This window comes from Hyperolius riggenbachi, chromosome 10 (genome assembly GCF_040937935.1).
Source record: "Hyperolius riggenbachi isolate aHypRig1 chromosome 10, aHypRig1.pri, whole genome shotgun sequence".
NCBI classification, from domain to species: Eukaryota; Metazoa; Chordata; class Amphibia; order Anura; family Hyperoliidae; genus Hyperolius; species Hyperolius riggenbachi.
The window spans coordinates 262,576,083-262,593,217 of NC_090655.1; the positions used below are offsets into that span (position 1 = coordinate 262,576,083).

A 17,135-nucleotide genomic window follows, 5' to 3' on the forward strand; every position below is an offset into this window, starting at 1 on the left:
GTGCGGGAACTGGTGTCATTTGGGGGAACTCTGCCTGATGAAAGTGTGGCTCACATCAACAGCAAAACAAATGTGAGCAGTAATATCGATGCCATGTGCATACTGGCTGCACAGCTACTATAATAATGCATTATGTCAGGACAGTCAGTAACCATGCAAATAATTCGCTCATTTCTCTGACAATCCAGACACACATCCAGAAGGTATAAAACATCAGCAGCTTATTCATGTTATAGAATCCTATAGAACTCCAGGTACCCAAAATACCTCCGACTCCACAGCCCTGCATGTTACCACGTCATACGCGCTTCAAAATGCGTATAGAAGCGCGTATGACGTGAACGAGGCCCAAGTCTATGACTAAAAGTATTAGAGGCAGAAGATCAGCTGGATGGCCAGGTAACTGGTATTGTTTAATAAATATGGCAGCCTCCATATCCCTCTCAGTTCAAACATCTTTTAAAATTCCTAAGCGTTGGCAGTTAAGAGATGCATTTTATGTTACATACTTTCAATCAACAAGATTGTAATATGCAAATTAGAGGAGTCGGAGTCGGTGGAATCCTAAACTGAGGAGTCGGAGTCGGTGGATTTTTGTACCCGACTACACAGCCCTGCTTCTTATGCTAGAAATGATGCATCTAAATACACCTGTTATCATCTGTGTTTATTACTGCAGTCACAGAAGGTTTATGTCCCACAGTGGGAGAAGTTGGAGTGTGCACAAACATGATGGCTGGTGGGTCACAGCTACGGGGCGGAGCCAGGTAACAAGGGGCGTGGCTGGTAGGACAGGCAGAGAAGATGGAGGCAGCAGCTGGAGAGGGGTTGGGTGGCCTCTGCTGCTTTGGTCCTGGTATTGGCATATAGATCATCAGGTGCCAGAGCCATAAGTAATGATAATTTATAGCTAATTAGCTGCAGGCCTCTGCTCCTATCTCCCTCTGTCTCCAGCTGTTCTCTCCTCACATCCTCATCCATCTACTGCTGCTGGCACTGCTGTAACCTCCCAGGAATGTGTACATGGAGAGGAGGAGAGAAGCACCAGATGATGAGCAAGACACACTGGGAGAGGACTGTGGCACTGAATGTGCAGGAGACCACAGCTTATGGGATATTATCACCCCCTAGCAAATTATGTTCTTTTCTGTGCTCTTTTTATTACTGCTAATATCTTACAGATATAATTTATTTTTTTCAGAACTAAGATCTGAGCTCAAAGAACAAGAGACGTATATGAGGAATGATCAGCAATCTATGGAGCATCGTGACATAATGTGGACAATTAAGGAAGAAAAAGAAGAGTTTTATGTGAGGAGTGATCAGCAGTCTATAGAGGAGCACGTCATTAGGGGGAAAATTAAAAGGGAAGAAAAAGAGACATATGTGAGGAGTGATCAGCAATCTATGGAGGAGGGTGACATGATGTTAACAATTAAAGAGGAAGAAAAAAAGACGTATGTGAGGAGTGATCAGAAGTCTATGGAGGAGGGTGATATGATGTCAACAATTAAAGAGGAAGAAGAAGAGACATTTGTGAGGAGTGATCGGCAGTCTATACAGGAGGATGCCATGATGGAGACTATTAAAGAGGAAGAAGAAATAACATATGTGAGGAGTGATCAGCAGTCTATGGAGGAGGGTGATATGATGGAGACTATTAAAGAGGAAGAAGAAGAGACATATGCGAGGAGTGATCAGCAGTCTATACAGGAGGATGCCATGATGGAGACTGTTAAAGAGGAAGAAGAAATAACATATGTGAGGAGTGATCAGAGGTCTATGGAGGAGGGTGATATGATGGGGACTATTAAAGAGGAAGAAGAAGAGACATATGTGAGGAGTGATCAGCAGTCTATACAGGAGAATGCCATGATGGAGACTATTAAAGAGGAAGAAGAAGAAACATATGAGAGGAGTGATCAGAGGTCTATGGAGGAGGGTGATATGATGGGGACAAGTAAAGAGGAAGAAGAGAAGTATGTGAGGAGTGATAAGCAGTCTGTGGAAAAGGGAGACATGATGAGAGCATCTAAGGAGGAAGACATTATTACAGGGATGAGCACAGGTGAGTGATAAACATTAGATATTTAAAAGACCTATAAAGTTGACTAAGAAATATGTCCCCGATGGACACAGTATTGGTCACATGACACTAATAACTGGGGGAAGGGCTGTAAGATGTATTTATTTATTTATTTTTTATTTATTTTTTTGGAGGGGGGGGGGGGGAACTGTGAAAAGTAGCTATAATATAACTCTACTAACAACTACAGTAAGTGCAATTATGCTAAACAGGTATTCACATTTACAGGAGCAACAAGTTACCCCCATACTGCATGAATATTAGGCACTGGGTGAATATACAGATGACAGATCTGGCAAGGGTGATAATTACAGACTATGTAGAAGGAAAGGGGCTGGCACTACATAAATATCACCTTCTTGCGAGCGAGGTTGGGGTAGTGGTATAACTCTCTCCCTATAACAATGCCACTTCAACATGCTGTGACATAAGAAACTTGATATGCAGCAAATGTAGAAGATGAAAGATGAACCGGCACTGCTGAAACGTAGCTTTATTAGTATCTAAGCTTAAAACATCTGCTCTTCAGGCAAAGTTTCATCATATAGATAAGTACATAACAATTGCACATACCATTGTGGGTGAGAGCTGATACTGGGTGAGGTGGGTGCTGGGAGCTGGAGCCTGACGGCCGTTTCGTGCTAAGTTGCGCTTCTACGGACGCTGCGTCAATTGGTGTCATTTGGGGAACTCTGCCTGATCAGAGAGTGGCTCACATCAACAGCAAAACAAATGTGAGCAGTAATATGGATGCCATGTGTATACCGGCTGCACAGCTACTATAATAATGCATTATGTCAGGACAGTCAGTAAACATGCAAATAATTCCCTAATTTCTCTGTCAATCCAGACACACATCCAGAAACACTGAGGTATAAAACATCAGCAGCTTATTCATGTTATAGAATCCTATTGAACAGCTGAAGGAATTTCTTGTGTTTGGCTTTGTTGGTGTCGGCCAGATGCCCAACAGAGACTCTGACCAGGGCGGAGTGACACCCTCATAGCTGCAATAACCAGCAGTGTGTACAGATCACTGCACAAATCACTAGAGCTGCCCAACAGAGACTCTGACCAGGAGGGAGTGACACCCTCATAGCTGCAATAACCAGCAGTGTGTACAGATTGCTGCACAAATCACTAGAGCTGCCCAACAGAGACTCTGACCAGGAGGGAGTGACACCCTCATAGCTGCAATAACCAGCAGTGTGTACAGATCGCTGCACAAATCACTAGAGCTGCCCAACAGAGACTCTGACCAGAAGGGAGTGACACCCTCATAGCTGCAATAACCAGCAGTGTGTACAGATTGCTGCACAAATCACTAGAGCTGCCCAACAGAGACTCTGAATAGGAGGGAGTGACACCCTCATAGTATAAGGCCTAGTAGATCCACCATCTTATATCAGTCCCTATGCCCTACTCTCCACCGCAGTCCTCACCCCGTGTGGCGCTCAGCCTCGGGAGACATGTAGTGTCTACCCAGCACACAGTTACACCCAGGCCTTACTGCACAAGGTATAGGAACTGAAGTCTGTCAGACAGTGGTACCACCAGGACTCACTAGGCAGAGATACAGACAAATATCATAGTCAAACAGTCCAGGGTCATAGACAGTAAGCAGATGGCAGACAATCAGAGGGGTATGCAATACCGTAGTCAGAAAGCCAGCTGTCCTTCACATACATACATATATACAATATCAGGTTAACGGGATGAGTCAGAAGAGTGGTGAAAACTAGCAAGGATTGGTCCAGGCAGCAATCAGAGGGATAGTCAGGTGACAAGCAAGGTTTCAGGCCAGGTAACAGGCAGGAGATACACAGGTACTCCCAGCAGCTAGCTCTAGTGACTAAACACCATCACAGGCAAGTAACAACTGTGCCAGGCAAGTTTAAAAACTGACAACAGCCAATCGGGAAGCCTCACTCAGTCAGCCGGCCAATGGAACTTCCTCTAGTGATTGACTCTGTGCTAGTCCATCACTTCCGGGCTCAGAGGCAGCGTTGGAGAGCGTATGCCGAGCGTCTATTTCACCTAGCAATGACAGAGGAAGCTCTGATTTCCAGAGACGTCAACTGTTCAGTTGTCCAATGAATTGCTGTTCTTTTCAAGATGATAACATTGTTATTCCAACTTGTATGCAGCTTGAAACTGAACCATTGATTGGAGTTGTAGCTGATTTTGATTGGTCCAATGCCAATCTCGAGAAACGTCACAAACTCATTTGTCTCAGTTTGTAAAAAGAATAATCTTATTGTCGCACTTTAACCACTTACACGGAATACTGTAGGGAGGTCGGGGAAAATGAGTTTAACTTACCCGGGGCTTGTAATGGTCCCCCGCAGACGGGAACAGTAAATTCGGGCGCCTGAGGCTAGTGGACAAATCGGGCGCCGCCATTCACTCCTATAATAAATATCGTTTAATGGGCGTCCGATAGGAAAAAAGGGCGCCGGAGAAAAATAACGTTTTAAAAGCGGCGCCCGGAGACTTAATGTTTTATTACTGTTTCTCATGATTACACATTATTTAATGATTTATACATTTTTAAATTTTATTTTTAAACGAAAAACAGTACAATATTTTTTTAAAAACATTATTTTTAAACGAAAAACAGTACAATATTTTTTTTTTAACATTATTTTTAAACGAAAAAACTAACAGGGGGGTCTTAGGTTTAGGCACCAACAGGGGGGTCTTAGGGTTAGGCACCAACAGGGGGGTCTTAGGTTTAGGCACCAACAGAGGGTCTTAGGGTTAGGCACCAACAGGGGGGTCTTAGGTTTAGGCACCAACAGGGGGGTCTTAGGTTTAGGCACCAACAGGGGGTCTTAGGTTTAGGCACCAACAGGGGGGTCTTAGGTTTAGGCACTAACAGGGGGGTCTTAGGTTTAGGCACCAACAGGGGGGTCTTAGGTTTAGGCACTAACAGGGGGGTCTAGGGGTTAGGGGTAGGTACAGGGAGGGTTACTTAGGCACCAACAGGGGGGGTATTAGGTTTAGGCATCAACAGGGGGGTCTAGGGGTTAGGGGTAGGTACAGGGAGGGTTACTTAGTAATTTTTTTTTTTAAACGTTATTATACGTTTCAGTATTTAAACGAAAGATTAACGTTTTTACAATTGCCGATTTAATGCACATTAGTTAATGATTTATAACTTTAAAAAACATTAATTTTAAACGAAATACAGTACAATACATTTTTAACCGTTATCCATGCTTATCGTTAAAAACCCGGCGCCCTTTTTTCCCAGCGCCCCTTTTTAACGTACGCCCCGCAGACATCCTGTGCCCGCGCAGCCACTCACCGATGCGCCGGCCCTGTCTCCGGTTCACTTCTGGAATTTCAGACTTTAAAGTCTGAAAACCACTGCGCCTGCGTTGCTGTGTCCTCGCTCCCGCTGATGTCACCAGGAGCGTACTGCACAGGCCCGGTATGGTCTGTGCCTGCGCCATGCGCTCCTGATGACATCGGGGAAGCGAGGACACGGCAACGCAGGCGCAGTGGTTTTCAGACTATAAAGAGAACCAAAGACAAAGCACCCTCATGTATTTTATTACATTTATCAGTGGGAACATGACAGTAAATACCTACCCTGCTTTTAGTTTTATTCTTCTCAGTCTAATCTATCTGTTATCAACTGTGATAAGAATCCACTGACTGGCTCAGTCTAGGTTTGACCTGAAATCATTATAGCTGAGTCACTCTTCTGTGGAGTCTTTTCAAGCCCAAGCCTGCCCCCTCCTGGCCCCCTACTCAGAGCTGTTGACATGGGAGGGGCTGCTGCTGCCGAGAAAGAAGCTCTGAAACAGACAAGTGTATCTGTGTGCAGTGTGCAGCCAGTCAGTTATTATCACACATGTGGTATCGCCGTACTCAGGAGAAGTAGTATAATGTGTTTTGGGGTGTACTTTTACACATACCCATGCTGGGTTGTGAAATCTTTCTGTAAATGGACAATTGTGTGTAAAAAAAATCTAAAAATTGTCATTTACAGAGATATTTCTCCCACCCAGCATGGGTATATGTAAAAATACACCCCAAAACACATTATACTGCTTCTCCTGTGTACGGCGGTACCACATGTGTGGCACTTTTTTGCACCCTAAGTGCGCTAAGGGACCCAAAGTCCAATGAGTACCTTTAGGATTTCACAGGTCATTTTGCGACATTTGGTTTCAAGACTACTCCTCACAGTTTAGGGCCCCTAAAATGCCAGAGCAGTATAAGAACCCCACAAATGACCCCATTTTAGAAAGAAGACACCCAAAGGTATTCCGTTAGGAGTATGGTGAGTTCATAGAAGATTTTATTTTTTGTGACAAGTTAGTGGAAAATGACACTTTGTGAAAAAAACAATAAAAATCAATTTCCGCTAACTTGTGACAAAAAATAAAATCTTCTATGAACTCACTATACACCTAACGGAATACCTTGGGGTGTCTTCTTTCTAAAATGGGGTCACTTGTGGGGTTCCTATACTGCCTTGGCATTTTAGGGGCCCAAAACCGTGAGTAGTAGTCTAGAAACCAAATGCCTCAAAATTACTGTTCAGGGGTATAAGCATCTGCAAATTTTGATGACAGGTGGTCTATGAGGGGGCGAATTTTGTGGAACCGGTCATAAGCAGGGTGGCCTCTTAGATGACAGGTTGTATTGGGTCTGATCTGATTGATAGGAGTGCTAGGGGGGTGACAGGAGGTGATTGATGGGTGTCTCAGGGGGTGGTTAGAGGGGAAAATAGATGCAATCAATGTACTGGGGAGGTGATCGGAAGGGGGTTTGAGGGGGATACGGGGCAAATTAGGGCCTGATCTGATGGGTAGGTGTGCTAGGGGTTGACAGGTGGTGACAGGAAGTGATTGATGAGTGTCTCAAGGTGTGATTAGAGGGGGGAATAGATGCAAGCAATGCACTGGCGAGGTGATCAGGGCTGGGGTCTGAGGGCGTTCTGAGGGTGTGGGCAGGTGATTGGGTGCCCTAGGGGCAGATAGGGGTCTGATCTGATGGGTAGCAGTGACAGGTGGTGACAGGGGGTGATTGATGGGTGATCAGTGGGTGATTAGATGGCAGAACAGATGTAAACAATGCACTTTGGAGGTGATCTGAGGGTAGGTCTGCGGGCGATCTGATGGTGTGGGAGGGTGATCAGATGCCCGTAAGAGGCAGGTTAGGGTTTGATCTGATGGGAGGCAGTGACAGGTGGTGACGGGGTGATTGCCGGGTGATTGACAGGTGATTACAGGGGAGAATAGATTAATACAGTACACGGGGAGAGGTCAGGGGGGGGGTCTGAGGTCGTTCTGAGGGTGTGGGCGGGTGATTGGGTGCCCTAGGGGCAGATAGGGGTCTCATCTGATTGGTAGCAGTGACAGGTGGTGACAGGGGGTGATTGATGGGTGATCAGTGGGTGATTAGATGGCAGAACAGATGTAAACAATGCATTTTGGAGGTGATCTGAGGTTAGGTCTACGGGCGATCTGATGGTGTGGGAGGGTGATCAGATGCCTGTAAGAGGCAGATTAGGGTCTGATCTGATGGGAGGCAGTGACAGGTAGTGACGGGGTGATTGCCGAGTGATTGACAGATGATTACAGGGGAGAAGAGATGTATACAGTACACAGAGGGGGGAGGTCTGGGGGGGTCTGAGGTCGTTCTGAGGGTGTGGGCGGGTGATTGTGTGCCCTAAGGGTAGATAGGGGTCTGATCTGATTGGTAGCAGTGACAGGGGGTGATTGATGGGTGATCAGTGGGTGATTAGATGGCAGAACAGATGTAAACAATGCACTTTGGAGGTGATCTGAGGGTAGGTCTGCGGGCGATCTGATGGTGTGGGAGGGTGATCAGATGCCCGTAAGAGGCAGGTTAGGGTCTGATCTGATAGGTGGCAGTGACAGGTGGTGATTGATGGGTGATTGACGGGTGATTGACGGGTGAATGACAGGTGATTGACAGATGATTACAGGGGAGGATAGATGTATACAGTACACAGGGGGGGGGGGGGTCTGGGGAGGATCTGAGAGTGTTGGGGGGGGGGGTGATCAGGAGCCCCCGGGGGGCAGTTTAGGGACTAGTAAAAAAAAATAGTTTTGACAGATAGTGACAGGGAGTGATTGATTGGTGATTAGGGGGGTGATTGGGTGCAAACAGGGGTCTGGGGGGTGGGCAGGGGGGGGTCTGAGGGGTGCTGTGGGCGATCAGAGGGAAGGGGGGGGGCAGATCAGTGTGCTTGGGTGCTTACCTGCGTGGCTGCAGCCTGCCCTGCTGGTCCCTCGATCACTGTGACCACCAGGGCAGGAGGCAGCCTGTATAATACGCTTTGTATACATTACAAAGCGTGCTATACGCTGTACATGCGGCGATCCGGTAGCTAGTAACCCGCCGGCGCTTCCAAACGGCCGGCGGGTTACAGCGCGAGGGGGCGGAACCTTTCACCGCCGGCTGATCGCGTCACGAATGACGCGATCGCCGCATAACCGCGCTGTGGGCGGTCGGCAAGTGGTTAAAAATGAATAGAGATAAGGGATGTCACTACAGGACCCCTTTAATATTCCCAGCAAATTGGGGATTATAACATGTATGGGGGCTTAGCTATTAATTGCTAAAGTTGGCAAAATTGACTTCAGGGAAATCTGAGAATAAAAATGCACAACCATTTATACTTGTCTGGGGCTTCTGCCTGTAAGAATCTGTGAGGTTCTTGCAATGGAAAACATTCAATCAGTTTAACTACTTGCCGACCGCGTCATGCTGATGGGAGTGGCTGCGGCGGCAGCCCCCGGACTGCCTAACACCCGATCCTGCGGGCCTGTTTTGCATGAGATTGTGCTCGCCAATGCGTGTGCATCCCTCCTTGGATGGCGGAGCTTAGCTCCGCCTTCAGTCTCCCAGCGGCGATCGCTGCTAGGAGACCACGTCTATTAATATAGTACAGCGCTCCGATGTAAGGCAGTGCTGTACTGGGGACATGGCTCTCCCCCTGGGTCACTGGAGCGTGATCAGCTCTCATAAGCTCAAGTCTATGACAGCTGATCGCCGTCATTGGCTGGCTTGGGGGAGGGAGGGAGTTAGGGAAAAAAAAAAAATAATAAATAGGGAAATTTATAAAAAAAAAAAAAAAAAAAAGGAATATAAATATTTATTAATATAATATTTATTAAAAAAAAATAAACATCTGGTGGGCCATCAGACCCCACCAAAAGAAAGAGAGAGCTAGGAGGGGACCTGTCGGCGGGCTTTGAGATACACTCAACTACCATTTACACACTGTAAGTGTAATTTTAATGCGCTTGATTTTACAATTAAAACGTTAATGCACCAGAAAGGCGCTCCTGTTCCTTCTCCCCACCAAAAGAAAGCTCTGTGTACTGAGTAGGGTTGCAGCGGTATACCGCGGTATCATTGTGCATGGCAATCATACAATGCTCCAGGAGTCAGGAGCATGGTATGATTACCGCGGTATACCGCTGCAACCCTAGTACTGAGTTGTGCAGGCCCTGCAGCGAGTCCTTAAAGCCGCAGCGGCCAATTTAGCAACAAATGGCCTGGTCTTTAGGGGGTTTGCTGTCCTCAAGGGGTTAAGAACCACTTTTTCAGCTGAAGACTACTGTATATTCAGAGTGGAAGAAATTGCAGCAGGTTGGCATCACAGTGTGAAATAAAGCAATGAGCTGTGCACGGATGGCTTAGACAGATGTCCTCACTGTTAGTGCTGGCAGCGTGCTCTAGTGTACAGATTGCTTCAGTATTACTTGAAGAATAGAAGAAGCTGGCACTGCTGTAAAACACTGTGTTTATTCAAATATACTGTGCATCACTGGTGCATAATATGCATACATCGTCATTAATGGAAGGGGAACATACCAGGTGAATGAAAAGAGGGACAATGGGTGGTGGTGGGTAGGGTTGCAACGGTATGAAATTCAACGGTATGATAACCGTCAAAAAAAATACCACAGTATGACGATATTACGGTATACGGTATGAAACAATTATTTGGACCTGGGCCCTACCCCCTTACATTAAATAATGTGCCCCCACCCGCCAGTAATAGGCGGCTGCAGCATAGGTAGCCAGGGATTGGTGTAGCCAGTGATAGGTGGTGCAGCATAGGTAGCCAGGGATAGGTGTAGCCTGTGGTAGGTGGCCGCAGCATAGGTAGCCAGGGATAGGTGTAGCCAGTGGTAGGTGGTGCAGAATAGGTAGCCAGGGATGGGTGTAGCCAGTGGTAGGTGGTGCAGCATAGGTAGCCAGGGATAGGTGTAGCCAGTAGTAGTTGGCTGCAGTATAGGTAGCCAGGGATAGGTGTAGCCAGTGGTAGGTGGCCGCAGCATAGGTAGCCTGTGGTAGGTGGCCGAGGCATAGGTAGCCAGGGATAGGTGTAGCCAGTGGTAGGTGGCCGCAGCATAGGTAGCCTGTGGTAGGTGGCTGCAGCATAGGTAGCCAGGGATAGGTGTAGCTAGTAATAGGTGGCCGCAGCATAGGTAGCCAGTGGTAGGTGGCCGCAGCATAGGTAGCCTGTGGTAGGTGGCTGCAGCATAGGTAGCCAGGGATAGGTGTAGCCAGTGGTAGGTGGTGCAGCATAGGCAGCCAGGGATAGGTGTAGCCAGTGGTAGGTGGCCGCAGCATAGGCAGCCAGGGATAGGTGTAGCCAGTGGTAGGTGGCCGCAGCATAGGTAGCCAGGGATAGGTGTAGCCAGTGGTAGGTGGTGCAGCATAGGCAGCCAGTGATAGGTGTAGCCAGTGGTAGGTGGTGCAGCATAGGCAGCCAGTGATAGGTGTAGCCAGTAATAGGCGGCTGCAGCATAGGTAGCCAGAGATAGGTGTAGCCAGTGGTAGGTGGTGCAGCATAGGTAGCCAGGGATAGGTGTAGCCAGTGGTAGGTGGTGCAGAATAGGTAGCCAGGGATAGGTGTAGCCAGTAGTAGGTGGTGCAGAATAGGTAGCCAGTGGTAGGTGGCTGCAGCATAGGTAGCCAGGGATAGGTGTAGCCAGTGGTAGGTGGCGCAGCATAGGTAGCCAGGGATAGGTGTAGCCAGTGGTAGGTGGTGCAGCATAGGTAGCCAGGGATAGGTGTAGCCAGTGGTAGGTGGCCGCAGCATAGGTAGCCAGGGATAGGTGTAGCCAGTGGTAGGTGGTGCAGCATAGGTAGCCAGGGATAGGTGTAGCCAGTGGTAGGTGGTGCAGTATAGGCAGCCAGGGATAGGTGTAGCCAGTGGTACGTGGCTGCAGCGTAGGTAGCCAGGGATAGGTGTAGCCAGTGGTAGGTGGTGCAGCATAGGTAGCCAGGGATAGGTGTAGCCAGTGGTAGGTGGTGCAGTATAGGCAGCCAGGGATAGGTGTAGCCAGTGGTACGTGGCCGCAGCATAGGTAGCCAGGGATAGGTGTAGCCAGTGGTAGGTGGTGCAGAATAGGTAGCCAGGGATAGGTGTAGCCAGTAGTAGGTGGCGGCAGCACAAGTTGCCAGGGATGGGTGTAGCCAGTGGTAGGTGGTGCAGAATAGGTAGCCAGGGATAGGTGTAGCCAGTGGTAGGTGGTGCAGAATAGGTAGCCAGGGATGGGTGTAGCCAGTGGTAGGTGGTGCAGAATAGGTAGCCAGTGGTAGGTGGCGCAGCATAGGTAGCCAGGGATTGGTGTAGCCAGTGGTAGGTGCTGCAGCATAGGTAGTCAAGGATAGGTGTAGCCAGTGGTAGGTGGCGCAGCATAGGTAGCCAGGGATAGGTGTAGCCTGTGGTAGGTGGCGCAGCATAGGTAGCCAGGGATAGGTGTAGCTAGTGGTAGGTGGCCGCAGCATAGGTAGCCAGGGATAGGTGTAGCCAGTGGTACGTGGCTGCAGCGTAGGTAGCCAGGGATAGGTGTAGCCAGTGGTAGGTGGTGCAGCATAGGTAGCCAGGGATAGGTGTAGCCAGTGGTAGGTGGTGCAGTATAGGCAACCAGGGATAGGTGTAGCCAGTGGTACGTGGCCGCAGCATAGGTAGCCAGGGATAGGTGTAGCCAGTGGTAGGTGGTGCAGAATAGGTAGCCTGTGGTAGGTGGCTGCAGCATAGGTAGCCAGGGATAGGTGTAGCCAGTAGTAGGTGGCCGCAGCATAGGTAGCCAGGGATAGGTGTAGCCAGTGGTAGGTGGCTGCAGCATAGGTAGCCAGGGATAGGTGTAGCCAGTAGTAGGTGGCCGCAGCATAGGTAGCCAGGGATAGGTGTAGCCAGTAGTAGGTGGCCGCAGCATAGGTAGCCAGGGATGGGTGTAGCCAGTGGTAGGTGGTGCAGAATAGGTAGCCAGGGATAGGTGTAGCCAGTAGTAGGTGGTGCAGAATAGGTAGCCAGGGATGGGTGTAGCCAGTGGTAGGTGGTGCAGAATAGGTAGCCAGTGGTAGGTGGCGCAGCATAGGTAGCCAGGGATAGGTGTAGCCAGTGGTAGGTTGCGCAGCATAGGTAGCCAGGGATAGGTGTAGCCTGTGGTAGGTGGCGCAGCATAGGTAGCCAGGGATAGGTGTAGCTAGTGGTAGGTGGCCGCAGCATAGGGAGAGGTGTAGCTAGTATTAGGTGGAAAGCCAGAGGGAGGGAGAGGGGAGTCAGGGGACAAATACTCACTGGTCTGCAGCCAAGTCCTCAGTCCTAAGTGCTTAATTCACTTAGAGTGCAGAGACGCTGGGCGGGAACGAGCGTCATTGATTACGCCAGCCCAGGACTCAGGAGAAGTGCTTTGCATAGTGCGCCGCTGGTGGGAGCCTGGGAGGCAGCCTGGGAGGCAGTCTGTGCGTTCCAGCAGCCGCGTCCTCACTGGACGCGCTTCATATCCGGCGCCTGAGAGCCGACTCGCTGAGTGGTGACGGGCGGCGAATGCGGAAGTGGAAAAACGGTATTTTGACAATGTGCATGGTATGATAACCACGCACATTGAAACCTGACTGAGCTACTCTCATTTATTGTTTTCTATATGTGATGATTGTTAATGTATAAGATATGCACCTTGCACCCTAGCACTTAGCACTTTATTCCGTGACGACGGCTCCAAATGTGGAGCTGAAACATGTCGGATTGGTGGTGGGGGGTTTCTTTATAGCACTTAAGCAATCTTAGTGAGGAATAGGTTGATCAGATGTATGTTTACAAACGATTAATATGTGATCATTGATTTTGTAACCTACCTCAGTTAGGTCAATTAGGCATATGATTTTATTTTAATTATATTAATAAAAGTTATATTTTATAATGTACACACTCTAGATAGGAATTACTCTTGTGTTTTCTAAATATTAATCAGGTTATGTGAATTGTGCCCAGTATAGGTAGCCAGCTATAGGTCCCCCCAGTATAGGTAGCCAGGCATAGTTGCCCCCAGTATAGGTTAGATAGGTAGGTGACCCCATATAGGTTAGATAGGTAGGTGCCCGCAGTATAGGTTAGATAGGTAGGTGCCTCCAGTATAGGTTAGATAGGTAGGTGCCCACAGTATAGGTTAGATAGGTAGGTGCCCCTAGTATAGGTTAGATAGGTAGCTGCCCCCAGTATAGGTTAGATAGGTGCCCCTAATATAGGTTAGCTAAGTAGGTGCCTCCAGCATAGGTAGCAAGTACAGTTGCCCCCAGAATAGGTTAGATAGATAGGTGACCCAGTATAGGTTAGCTATGTAGCTGCCTCCAGCATAGGTAGCAAGCACAGTTACCCCCAGTATAGGTTAGATAGCTAGGTGCCCGCAGTATAGGCTAGATAGGTAGATGCCCACAGTATAGGTTAGATAGATAGGTGCCCGCAGTATAGACTAGATAGGTAGATGCCCGCAGTATAGGCTAGATAGGTAGGTGCCCGCAGTATAGGTTAGATAGATAGGTGCCCGCAATATAGGCTAGATAGGTAGGTGCCCGCAGTATAGGCTAGATAGGTAGGTGCCCGCAGTATAGGTTAGATAGATAGGTGACCCAGTATAGGTTAGCTATGTAGTTGCCTCCAGCATAGGTAGCAAGCACAGTTACCCCCAGTATAGGCTAGATAGGTAGGTGCCCGCAGTATAGGCTAGATAGGTAGGTGCCCGCAGTATAGGTTAGATAGGTAGGTGCCCGCAGTATAGGCTAGATAGGTAGGTGCCCGCAGTATAGGTTAGATAGATAGGTGCCCGCAGTATAGGTTAGATAGGTAGGTGCCCGCAGTATAGGCTAGATAGATAGGTGCCCACAGTATATGCTAGATCGGTAGGTGCTCGCAGTATAGGTTAGATAGATAGGTGACCCAGTATAGGTTAGCTTTGTAGTTGCCTCCAGCATAGGTAGCAAGCACAGTTACCCCCAGTATAGGCTAGATAGGTAGGTGCCCGCAGTATAGGCTAGATAGGTAGGTGCCCGCAGTATAGGTTAGATAGGTAGGTGCCCGCAGTATAGGCTAGATAGGTAGGTGCCCGCAGTATAGGTTAGATAGGTAGGTGCCCGCAGTATAGGTTAGATAAGTAGATGCCCGCAGTATAGGTTAGATAGGTAGGTGCCCGCAGTATAGGCTAGATAGGTAGGTGTCCGCAGTATAGGTTAGATAGGTAGGTGCCCACAGTATAGGTTAGATAGGTAAGTGCCCGCAGTATAGGTTAGATAGGTAGGTGCCCACAGTATAGGCTAGATAGGTAGGTGCCCGCAGTATAGGTTAGATAGGTAGGTGCCCGCAGTATAGGTTAGATAGGTAGGTGCCCGCAGTATAGGTTAGATATGTAGGTGCCCGCAGTATAGGTTAGATACGTAGGTGCCCGCATTATATATCCACTTAAAGGAGAACTGTAGTGAGAGGGATATGGAGGCTGCCATATTTATTTCCTTTTAAGCAATACCAGTTGCCTGGCAGCCCTGATGGTCTATTTGCCTAAAGAAGTGTCTGAATCACACCAGAAACAAGCATGCAGCTAATCTTGTCATATCTGTCTAAATTTGTCAGAAACACCTGATCTGCTCCATGCTTGTTCAGGGCCTATGGCTGAAAGTATTAGAGGCAGAGGATTAGCTGAATAGCCAGGCAACTGATATTGCTTAAAAGGAAATAAATATGGCAGCCTCCATATACCTCTCACTACAGTTCTCCTTTAAGCCCGAAGGGTTGTTTATTTTTTGCATCAGAGCAATTTTCACCTCCCATTCATTTGCCAATAACTTTATCACTACTCATCACAATGAATTGATCTATATCTTGTTTTTTTCACCACCAATTAGGCTTTCTTTGGGTGATATATTTTGCTGAGAATTAATTTAATTTAATTCGAAATCCATTTTAACAGGAATATTAAGAAAGAAATGGAAAAAAATCATTATTTTACAGCTTTTGGTCATTATAGTTTGTAATTAATACATGCTACCATAATTAAAACCCATGTATTTTATTTGCCCATTTGTCCTGCTTATTACACCATTTAAATTATGTCCCTATCACAATGTGTGGCGCCGATACTTTATTTGGAAATGAAGGTGCATTTTTTCAGTTTGCGTCCATCACTATTTAAAAGCCCTTAATGAATAAAATATATAGTAATATACTCCTTAGACATGCATATTTAGAAAGTTCTGACCCTTAGGTAACTATATGTTTTATTATTATTATTATTGTATTTTTTTTTTTCATTACACATTTTATTTGGGTATTTTTTGATGTGGGAGGTAAACGGCTAATTTTAAATGTTAAAAAATGTATTTTTTTTTTTTTATAAAATGTGGTTTTGGGTGTAGTTTTACTATTTGGCCACAAGATGACCACAGTCAAAAAATCCTGGGAGCGATCGATCTCGCTCCCAGGAAGAAGAATGAAGATGGGGAACTTTTTCAATTCAGAAAAACCGCAGCGTCTGACGAGACGTTGTCGGCTTTTCTGTGGGGGGCTGCGATCAATGAAAGGGATCTATAATCCCTTTCATTGATCGCTGGGCTAATGGCCGGTGGCGGGAGCTTGCACGGGGGGCCCCGCGGGAGCGCGCGTGGCTCGCGGGAGTGCTCGCAGCCCAACTGGACAAGAATGTTTGTCCAGTTGGGATTAAGTGGATATGGTTATATAGGTAGTTTCCCCCAGTATAGATTAGATAAGTTGGTGTCCGCAGAATAGGTTAGATATGTAGGTGTCCGCAGAATAGGTTAGATAGGTCGGTGCCCACAGTATAGGATAGATAGGTAGATGCCCTAAGTATAGTTTAGATAGGTAGGTGCCCGCAGTATAGGTTAGATAGGTAGGTGCTTTAGATCAGGGGTGCTCACACTTTTTCGGCTCGCGAGCTACTCCCACTCTCCCTGCTCTGTATGGGCCGCTCCCACTCTCCCTGCTCTGTATGGGCCGCTACCACTCTCCCTGCTCTGTATGGGCCGCTCCCACTCTCCCTGCTCTGTATGGGCCGCTCCCACTCTCCCTGCTCTGTATGGGCCGCTCCCATTCTCCCTGCTCTGTATGGGCCACTCCCATGCTCCCTGCTCTGTATGGGCGGCTCCCATGCTCCCTGCTCTGTATGGACCACTCCCACTCTCCCTGCTCTGTATGGGCCACTCCCACTCTCCCTGCTCTGTATGGGCTGCTACCACTCTCCCTGCTCTGTATGGGCCGTTACCACTCTCCCTGCTCTGTATGGGCCGCTCCCACTCTCCCTGCTCTGTATGGGCCGCTCCCACTCTCTCTGCTCTGTATGGGCCGCTCCCATTCTCCCTGCTCTGTATGGGCCACTCCCATGCTCCCTGCTCTGTATGGGCCACTCCCACGGTCTCTGCTCTGTATGGGCCACGCCCACTCTCCCTGCTCTGTATGGGCCACTCCCACTCTCCCTGCTCTGTATGGGCCACTCCCACACTCCCTGCTCTATATGGGCCACTCCCACTCTCCCTGCTCTGTATGGGCCACTCCCATGCTCCCTGCTCTCTATGGACCACTCCCACTCTCCCTGCTCTGTATGGTCTACTCCCACGCTCTCTGCTCTGTATGGGCCACTCCCACTCTCCCTGCTCTGCATGGGCCACTCCCACGCTCCCTGCTCTGTATGGGCCACTCCCACTCTCCCTGCTCTTTATGGGCCACTCCCACTCTCCCTGCTCTGTAAGGGCTGCT

The 17,135-nt window shown here is 48.2% G+C and overlaps 1 protein-coding gene across 1 annotated transcript in view; it reads left to right on the forward strand.

The window, feature by feature from the left end:
* LOC137535370 (zinc finger protein 585A-like) overlaps window positions 1-17,135 on the forward strand; it is a 33,032-nt gene that overhangs the window by 9,913 nt on the left and 5,984 nt on the right. The window contains exon 3 of the mRNA XM_068257201.1: window positions 1,202-2,068. Coding sequence (XP_068113302.1) covers window positions 1,202-2,068 — 867 coding nt within the window. The remainder of the gene's footprint in view (window positions 1-1,201; window positions 2,069-17,135) is intronic.